At 40.2% G+C, this 10,779-nt stretch overlaps 1 protein-coding gene across 4 annotated transcripts in view; it reads right to left on the bottom strand.

Moving 5' to 3' along the window:
• HGH1 (HGH1 homolog) overlaps positions 1–10,779 on the bottom strand; it is a 272,644-nt gene that overhangs the window by 244,692 nt on the left and 17,173 nt on the right. For 3 of the 4 annotated variants that reach the window (XM_044067701.1, XM_044067702.1, XM_044067703.1), the window contains exon 2: positions 2,614–3,215. In XM_044067701.1, the coding sequence (XP_043923636.1) occupies positions 2,614–3,158 (545 nt within the window). In that variant the 5' untranslated portion in view covers positions 3,159–3,215. Of the gene's footprint in view, positions 1–2,613; positions 3,216–4,182; positions 4,310–10,779 lie in introns of those variants that run through there. The other variant, XM_044067704.1, reaches the window with a different exon arrangement.

The following is a 10,779-nucleotide window of genomic DNA, read 5'->3' as shown; positions in this document are numbered from 1 at the left end:
ACATACACACACAATATATATTACATACACACACAATATATATTACATACACACACAATATATATTACATACACACAATGTACTACATACACACACAATGTACTACATACACATAATATTACACACACACATATTACACACAATATATATTACACACACGCATGCAATATGTATTACACACACACACACACACTATTACACACACACACACACTATATTACACACACACTATATTACATACACGTACAATATATTACATACACACACACACAATATGTATTACACACACACAATATGTATTACACACACACAATATATATTACATACACACACACACAATATATTACACACACACACACACACACAATGTATTACATACACACACACACAATGTATTATACACAAACACACACACAATATATATATATTACACACACATTACACACACACAATATATTACACACACACAATATATTACACACACACACAATATATTACACACACACAATATATTACACACACACACACACACACACACAATATATTACACACACTATATAGCACACACTATATTGCACACACACATACACTATTACACACACACACACACTATTACACACACACTATTACACACACACTATTACACACACACACACTATTACAGACACACACACTATTACAGACACACACACACACTATTACACACAAAGTCCAGCATTTTGACTCACTGATATCTCACTCTCCAGACTAAGGAAGAAGAGGGTTATGTTTAGTTATCTACAAGAGGCCAGGATTTGCCAGATTACACTCGCACTCAGGTCACTGGACTACAAGAACGATTTTGACTTGGTCATAGTCCTCCTTATTTAAAACCTTACTCTCCGTTCAACCCAATACTATAATTATGGGTGCCCTCAACTACCCAAAAGTAGACTGGGAATCATATATGACCTCAAAACTGCAAGCTCAAAGATTCCGGGACTTTGTTAACATGAATGTCCTAAACTAACTAATCTGTATGCCCACTTGAGGCACCAACATTGTGGACATAGCCCTCAGCAACATGGGAAAGCACTGCATGTGTTATGACCACAAAGACATTTCCTTTGAAATAAAACAAACACTTAGAATACCAGGTAACCCTGGTACTTTTAGGAATTATTCCAAGGCAAAGCTTCTTACTCTTAAATGACACTCCAACAAAAATTGTAAGCCCTATGGGGAATAACTCAGACAAAAATCTGTACAATCATGTATACAACTGCATAGAGGCAGCAGTACCTACCCAAAATAAGCACAGGACTAACTCTAAAAACAAACCACCATAGTAGAATTCCAACATAAATAGTAGGTATAATAAGAAAGAAAAGCATGACCAAAAAATAGAAAGTGCAATGTCCAGAAAGGTAAGAGCTCTCTCAAACTAAATAAACAACTCAAGGGATTAAGTCTACCAAAGCCAAATGTAAGGTACAAGTAGCCTTCCAAGCCAAGACCAACCATAAGGAATTATTCAGTTATGTCCAAAACCTCAAAGGCAATAACAATGTGCTAAACAAATTGTAAATGGAACCACTTATATTGAGAAGATATAGCAAATCTACTGTCTGTTAAATTCAGTTCCAATTTTACCTCACTTTCTCCTCCAAGCCATCACCCAAGATAAAAACAACCACAGCTCCCCCAGTTATACCTAGGAACAGGTCTTCAACGCCCTTCCCAAATCCAAAAACACAACATCAACAGGAGCTGATAATATACGAGGATGTATCCTTAACAGCATGAAACATGACCTATTGGGACCATTAGGAGTACGATTCAACCACAGCCTCCAAACAGGCTTTGTGCCAAGTGAGAGGAGGACTGCAACTGATATCCCTCTGTACAAGGGTGGCCGCGGTGCTGCAGCGGTAGCATTGTTGCCTCACAGCAAGAGGTTCTCCCGGTCAATTATCATACTCCCCCCGGTGCCAGAGCCACATTGTAAAACTCAATGCCAAAAGTGCATAACAGTATTTTTTGAAAAGATGACCACCCCTAGGAACGACTGCATTGAAAATGCACCCCTAAGGAGTCTACCCTGTGCTCATGGGTTTGGGAATGCACATTGACTCAATACTGGCTTTGCTTTTCACCATCATGTGTCTACTGTAGCAAGGAAACTATTCCATGTTGCACAACTTATAACAAAGGGTATGGCATTTAGGTCCAAAGACCAATCACTTGAGTACAATGCCCCCTTCGGTATGTACAAGAATAGGCATATAAAACAACTGGAGCATCCTGAAAGGTTCTTGACAAAAATAAATAAATAAAAAGCACGGTGTAGAAAACATCCTACACAGACCAACTCAAAGCCTTATTCTTGCACTCTGTCTACTACAAACTGTGGTGGGGCAATCACTGTGGTTTTCTGCTCGATTATGTACAGCATTCAACAAGCTAAATGAAAATTTAAAACTTCTGTTAAAGATAAACTACTCATTGAAAAAAAAAAAAGAACTACTAAAATAACAAAAATAAATGCACATAATATCATAAAATACTAATTATGTATTGTTAACTGTGCTACAAAATGCAGGTAAGAGGCAAAAGGAACACAAATATACAAACCTGTCTTTGTCCAATAGGAACTGTCTGGCCTCTGGAAGCTGTGTAAGGTTGGAGAGGAGGGGTCCCAGGTAATGCAGTGTGGCTTTTTTATTGTAGCCCTCTGTGTAGAATGCCTCTACAAGTCTGGCCAAACCTCCATCCTCTTCCTTTTGGATGGCCTGCAGCACTTTTTTGCAGCTCTTCTCCTCACGGGTCAAGTTGGACAGGATGCTGCAAATCTGATCAGCAAAATCACAGTCTGGGTCCAAGAGACGTTTCAGCAACAGTGGAAGCAGGCAAACCCCTTCTACCAGCGTCTCATGCAAAAAGGCATCTGCTGAAAGGTTAACGATTGCATGGTAGCAGTCCTTGACAATAGCAATAGATCTATCACTGGTAAGAGTTACAAATGCCTGGAGAAAGTCTGGTCGACCTAGGAGATATCTACGGCCCTCCACAGTGCCAGTCAAGCCCAGAAGGTACTCTGTAGCCTGTGCCTTCAAATCAGGCCTGGTTTCAAGGGTAAGGAAACCAAGTAATTCTCTTGCTTCTTCATCATTTAGCATGATTTGCTGAACTTCAGAACATAAAACAAGTAGAAAAGTCTCAGGATGCTAAGTGCTCTATAAAAAAAGTTTAATACTTGTTGAATACCTGAAATGCAGCAGTATTAAACAGAGCCATGACATTTTATAACAGCCATTATTCTGGACAAACACTTTCTATATGACAAATCATCTCGAAGGTTTCAGTTTTCCCTACAACAAAACAAAACCTAACATACATTTAACATCTACTATCTGCCAGAACAAAACACAAATTAAGTGCTCTCTAGTTTACAACCACAAATGATGCTGCTAAATGGTGAGAATTATGTCGAAACCAGCACCAGAAAGGTGCTTCCATCAAGATAGGAAAACTTGGTTAGGTGCCTTACCTTCAACTACTTCTAACTTTTTTCTACCACACCATTTCAGGAAGGGTCAACTGTATGACTCCTGCTCAATGTGCCTTAAACCTGAATGTAATGCTATGTATATAGAACTTTGAAAATAATGTTATGTTTTGTACAGTGTTTTATAATAAGTTAGTACTATATGTGCTAAATGCTGGCGCTGCTTATGACTGTATCTGTTTGAAACTAGCATTTACTAAATGTTCAATGTGTATTATTATCTTGGAGCTTTTCTTCCCAGGCCTCCACTGAAAATGGACATATATCCAGTCGAACTATCCTAGTCAACAAATGTAAAATACATAACAAAAATGTGTTCATCAAACACAAGTTAAAATGCTTTTATGGCTGATAATTTATTAAATTAGTTTTATCCAATTTAATCAGGTGGATACTATTACAACAGGACCTAACCTTTTACAGGTTTGAGCTTCTCAGAATCAGGTGGATACTATTACAACAGGACCTAACCTTTTATAGGTTGGAGCTTCTCAGAAATAAGTGTGCTATGAATGAAAAGTTGCTATCCTGCAGTAAAACCATACTTCCAGTACAGTGATGAAGGCAGTTTAAGTTTTGCCACTATGGCAGATAAAGCTCAGTAAGATTTGTAAGAGGCCTTACACTTTACAAACCTGGTTATCCGATAGCATTTTTGCTGCTGAATCCTTCCATATCCCCAAAGGCCTGCTATCTGGTCTTGGGCCCATCCCATAGGACAGATCACTCCTTTTGTAATTTCTAAGGATCATCTTTTTCTTTCAGCTGCTCCCGTTAGGGGTCGCCACAGCAGATCAACTGTTTCCATTTCTTTATGTGCTTTGCAATTTCTAAGGATAACATACCTATTTCAGGTGTGGACAAAGCTAAATGTCTCAGGTTCACCCTGAACAAGAGAGTTAACATAGTGTATTCAAACACACACTGCTCTCAAGATGGTTCACTGACATACCACAACACCTTACCATACCTGCAAGACTGTCTCGCACTACTCATGACCTTACTTTGTGTGACAAAGCTGTCATGTGCAACCAGGTTTTTTGCAGGGCTTATCTAGAGTTTGTAATACTGCAAAGTTTACCGAAGAGACACAAACTCAATCTCACCAAGATTACATATTCTCTCACTTGGGACATATCTGGCTTTCAAATAAAACCACTTCTGCTCAAGTTTGTCTTGTTCTACATGCTAAACAGACACCACACTACTCCTGCTCAAGTGTGTCTTGTTCCACATGCTACACAGACACTACAGTACTCCAATCAGAAATGCTTTTAATGGCATTTTTCAATCATAATGGCAAGACATTAATATCAGTTTATTCTGACAGTGCCTGCAACTGGTTCCTCATATATGGATGTAGTTACTAGCACAGGCTGGGGGGTGGGGGTACTCATGATACATACCTTTTAGATCAAGACTGCTTTGGAATGAGTAGAGTCCTTAACTTGCACTATCTGTGGTATGATGCATTCGGCATCCTTTACTCATTCGCTACATGTACACACATTGGTTGTATGAATATCAGCACTGCTACAATACTGCAACATTAAGATAATCACTTACCTGCCATCTGACTGTACGTAAGATAAGAGTGACAGATCCCTGCACTGTTTAATGTTCACTACAAATCTGTGTACTGAATTCTGTATTTATTCGTGTTCTTGATTGGGGAAATACACTGTTCATGCATTAATGACAACCGCAAGCACAGCCTGGGTGAATATAACTCCACACAAATGTACAACAGTAAAAATTAAAACAATCTAATAGTACACACAAGAAAGGGTACAGCAGACACGTAATATAATAGCTTCAGTTGGAGGTACATCATTATGAAAGCAACAAGTTCAAAATTACGTACAAGGAGGAGTCCAACAAAGGAAAAGGTCATTAGGGGAGTAAGCAGCAGCAAACTGGCAGGTGGCTACAGCTGCAATCTGGTGGTCCCCTGCCATAAACAAACTCTACAACAGGAGGAGGAAACTGATGCGAAATAAGGTGAAGTCCCAAGACTGGAAAAAACTCCCTTATCAGCCTCAACAAAAAGTTGAGATCCCTCACCAAATCCTCTAAAGCTAGCTATGAAAACAGAATTGCTGCAGATAGTAAAGACAACCACAAGACCTTCTATAGTTATGTAAAGAATCTCCATGGCAATACCCAGATTTGCTCTGAGCTACTACACAATGGTAATATACTGGCTGACAGATTCAGTGCCAACTTTACCCCTCTCTCCCCTCCCAAAGGACCTATTACATTAACAGTAGATTGCCAAGCACCCAGTATTACTGCTGCACAGGTTAAAACAGCACTGTCCAAGGCCAAGAATACAGCTTCTATGGGACCGGACATAATCTCTGGCTGTGTGCTACATGAACTACAGAGTGAACGGGTACCTTGCCTTACCTGTGTGACCTGTTCAAACACAACCTCACCTCAGGCTTTGTCCCTACCAAATGGCACACTGCTACAGTCATCCCTCTCCACAAAGGAGGAGTGACTACAAACCCTGGAAACTATCACCGCATTAGCCTAATGAGTCCGATATGCCAAGCCATGGAACGCATCATCATGGACCTAATAAACAAGGGTATAGGGAATCTCCAAACTCTGGATCCCACACAGTTTGGTTTTGTGAAAGGGTAGATCATGCCTACTCAACTTTGTCGACTTCTTTGAGTCAGTCACCAGAGCTGTGGATGAAGGCAAGGTGGTTGACACAGCCTACCTTGATCTGGCCAAGGCCTTTGATACCATTCCCCACTCAGGAATCTTAGAAAAACTCACTAAGCTAGGCATCAACCCCTATATCACTAGGTGGGTTGCAAATTGGCTCACAGACAGAACCCACAATGTGAAAATAGCTCACTCCAAGTCAGACTGCTGACCAGTCACGAGTGGAGTCCCATAGAGTTCAGTCCTGGGTCCTCTCCTGTTTGGTATCTACTTCTTTCAAGTCCAGGCCAACACAAAGGGAGTATGGCTGACAAACTTCACAGACTATTGCAAGTTGGGAGCTATTATTAACTCCCCAAGTGATGTTGACATCCTACAGAAAGGCCTCCCCGAGACCGACGACTGGTGTCGGAACCATGGCCTTAAGCTCAATGCCAAAAAATGTATAGTCATTCCCTTTGGGAAAAACCCGGTTCTCATGAATTACCAAATCGATGGTAGTCCATTGAACAAAGAAGGAGTTACAAGAGATCTGGGAACACAGGTTGACAGCAACCACTCTTTCACCTACCACATTGCCACTGTGGTCAGAAAGTCCTATGTGGCACATCTCATTACAAAGGGTTTTGCATCCAGGAAGAAAGAAGTCATTGACTCCCTCCACTCTTCCCTCATTAGACCAATCATAGAGTACAATGCCCCATTTGGCATGTACCTCACTAGGTACCTGCAACAACTAGAGAGGCCACAAAAGTACCTTACATAGAGGATTCTAGGTCTTAAAACACTTGTCCTATATGGACAGGCTCAAAAAACTCCCAACTATTCGCCATCTCATATCGCCTACTTAGAGGCGATCTCTGCTTGACTTACAAAGCCATGTCTGACAGCTCTGTTAGAAATGCTACATCTAAAGATTTCCCAATCCCTCCTCACACATGTTCCAGAGACCTCAACCTCATTACCACAAGCAACAGAACGTGCTGGAGGGACAGGTTCATAACCCAGAGACTGCCCATGATATGGAATAGACTTCCCATACATGTCAAACAGAGCACCTCACTGGCCCTCTTCAAGAGAAATCTTGATGAGTGGATAGGAAATAGAAAATTCACCGCCGGGATCACTCCAGTGGCTCTACTTGACAGAGGCACTGGAAACTAAGGTCGGGTGGCACGATGCCAGGGTAATCCTATGGGCTAGGCTTGTAAAGGCTCCAGGGCCATTAGCCTAGTACACACCTATGAACTTATGATGTGACCCACAGGAAAGCACCAATGGCAAGCTCAGTTATGGAAATATGATCTGTACCGAATTCCAAATTTAGAAGGAATTAAAGGTATGATCAGGTGCAATTCCCACAGTTTTGGGGCAAGAATTGAGAAAGCATTGCTGGTGCAGTGAAGTTTGTAGTGCTTGCAGAAAGGGCCAAGCTTGGGAGACAAACCTGAGGCTATAGGGAATGTATTTTGCAGAACGTTTTGAGGACAGTAGCACAAATAAGTCAGGAAGAAGGACTTTGAAGGGCAGTGAACCAAGTAGTCGGCTGCTATTGTTAAAAAAAAAAAAAAAAAAAAATGCTAAAAATCCTCCATGGAGTTCCATCTAAATGAGACAAGTGAAAAAGGCCCACCAAGAAAACATACTTCTAACTAAAACAGCAATACAGAGCTAACTAAAAGTAAGTATGTTTGTAGAATCATCAATACACCCCCATTTTAATATAAACATTTAATATAAACAACCAAGTCAGATTTGCAGTCCAGCACAGACTTTCACCCTTCCTGACATACAGCTTGTTCAGATATTAAAGGATTATACGTTTAAGTGGAAGGTATTGCTGTCTGATAATATGCTCTCTGCAGAAGTCCAGTAGTCTTTTCTTGATCCACATGTAAAGATGCTTTGCAATGTCTCAAGTTACCAGTAATTAACATTTAGAACTCTAATTGTTTCACCAGCTTTTCTACATACCGATTCACTACTTTCTTACTAGCAGAAGCCATATAATCCGCATGTGAATTTACTTTTTGAGTTCAGTACTGCCGCTTTCTGAACATCTTCAGTACTATTTTGATGGTTAACTTTAGCCAGAACTATACTAAAAATCACAATTAAAGTCAAGCTGAACCACAAAGCAATGCTCACTAGAGTGGGCTGCCAACTAAAAAAACTTTTTAGATTCCCCAAAACCAGAAAAAAACACACTCTTACCAATAGGCCGATTTTCCTTCCATTAGGCCTTGTGCTACTAAAACAAGCTGATGCAAACAGTTTAGACTGCATTCCAAAAGGAAACTGGATGGACACTGCCCAACAGATTATTAGTTTATGGTTCTGGGTGCAATGCCCCTTTCATAAAAAGAAGTGGAAATTACATGATATACTTGATCATTTTCTAAAAGCCACGGTGGTGCAGCGGTAGTGTTGTCGCCTCACAGCAAGAGGTTCTCCCGTTCGATTCTCGGCTGGAGCGCCTTCTGTGTGGAGTCTGCATGTCCTCCCCATGGTCGAGTGGCATTCCAAAGATATGCATGAATGGGCGTGCCTTCGTTGAAGGTTGGGCGTCGAGCTGGCACCTCGGCACCATAAAAATCTACAATCATTAGCGGACCAGAGTTCCGCTGTGGTGACCCCTAACCGGGAAAAGCCGAAAGAAGAATAAACTTGATCATTTTTTCTTATCAGTTGATTCTTGTCTACACTAACTTATACCTCAATAAAAATCCAAGAATAAAGAAGAAATCCAAGCAAAAATCCAAAAAATACAAGAGACATGCCTTAAGGAGTTCAAGCTACACAAAAAAAAATAAAGCTCTCCTGCAAGTATCTTTGGATCAATACAGTGAGCAAATAAGGGCAGAGAACATTACAACCAGGTCATTGGACTCTGCAGTGAATATAACCCAAGTCTACAGTCTTGTCTGCGAGTGTTAATATGGAACTGGGATCTTTAGTGGAAGCCAAGAGAGAAATGATGGTCACAATTACCTTCAAAACTCTGCAGATCTGAAGTTACCAGACATAAAGACCAATGTTAAATGTCAAAGAATGATGACTAACCACAATGGAGAATGCAACTTCAGGAAATAAAATGTCAGACTCTGAAGGGAAGAGAAAAGCTCTTAGTGCGTCACAGCAAACTCCTCCTTGTCCACCCTGTCAAAGACTTCAGACTCTTTATTAGGTGGCAAACTGCATGGTGTGGTGACCACCGCAACTTATTCTTACTACACAGAAATTACACAGGGTTCAGATACAGGACGTTTAAGATGAATCTCAATCCACTCAGCTTGGGAACAACATTCATGAAGCAAAGATAGTTCTTTGAAAACTGGTTTCTGGCTGGGGTGAAAATGACCGAAGTTTCTTTTTCCTTTCATCCCCATATATTCACTGATGTGTTCCTAGAGACAGGTCAAGAGGATCATAGACCCATCCATGATGGACAGCGTAAGCCTGACTGTTTCTTCTGAGAAACAAGAGGAGACATCTGAATTAAATTTGTTATGTGAAGGACAAGATTTGTTGTTCTTATCCATCTCAGAGACAGCCTATGAAATCCACTCCCTAGATAAAAGGGATAGATAGAATCCTTCCTAAACCTATCTCCAAGGAAGTTGTGACATGCGCACTCAGCAAACCAGAGGTAAGACTGACAAGATACAGACATTCATAATTCTCATATATGTGGCATAAGGCATTAATATTAATGAGCTAGATCTACATATTCTGCAGCATAGTGTTCTTCTAGACATTTCAGTTTGACTACACACCTCAAAGGTTAGACCGAATCATCAAGATCTTTGTCTAGTTTACTGTGTATCCTGACATTATAATAAATGAAATGAGGAAATACATGAAACAACTAAAGAAAACGCACTTCTGGATGGAAAAACTCTAAATGCAACCTTTCTCATTTTTCTGCTGAAAAGAAATTTAACTGACGATTGGCAGCTTTGGATTCAATTTTATTTATTTATTCTTCACTTTTTAGGCTTCTCAGCTAATCCACCCAAAGATAAAGTGTACTATATTCTTGCATGTCCATCCATTTATTGATAACCCACTTACATGGCTGGGGGAACACCAAGCCTATCATGGCAATCAATGGAAGCAAGGCTTTGAAATCAGTTCAGGGCAGGCAACAATCTATCAAAGAATTCACTACTACTCTCTCATATACTACATTCACAACTATGAGCAAAATGGTCTTTTGGGAGGTGAGAGGAAACAAGAACACAAAAAGAAAACCCATGTGAATGCAGGAAAGACAGTCTCTGTGGACAAGACAACCCATGCAAGAGCTGAATCACAGATTCTCTTGCCACTGGGGAAAAAGATTTATGCTATGTCTGTACATTCTCTAAACAGAAAACAAAAGTTAACACTTATAGAAGATCAAGGATTGTTCAGAGTGCTCAAAAAATTTACTCATGATTTGTTCTTTACAATCCAACAATGTCCTCATAAGACTATCTTAATGAAATAAAGAACATGACCAAACACCGTGAACCTGGTGTGCTGCATGACCTATTAATGCAAGACGGAAA

This window comes from Protopterus annectens, chromosome 3.part1 (assembly GCF_019279795.1).
Source record: "Protopterus annectens isolate FY-2018-M chromosome 3.part1, PAN1.0, whole genome shotgun sequence".
Classification (NCBI taxonomy): Eukaryota; Metazoa; Chordata; order Ceratodontiformes; family Protopteridae; genus Protopterus; species Protopterus annectens.
This window is presented reverse-complemented; position numbering and strand designations above follow the sequence as displayed.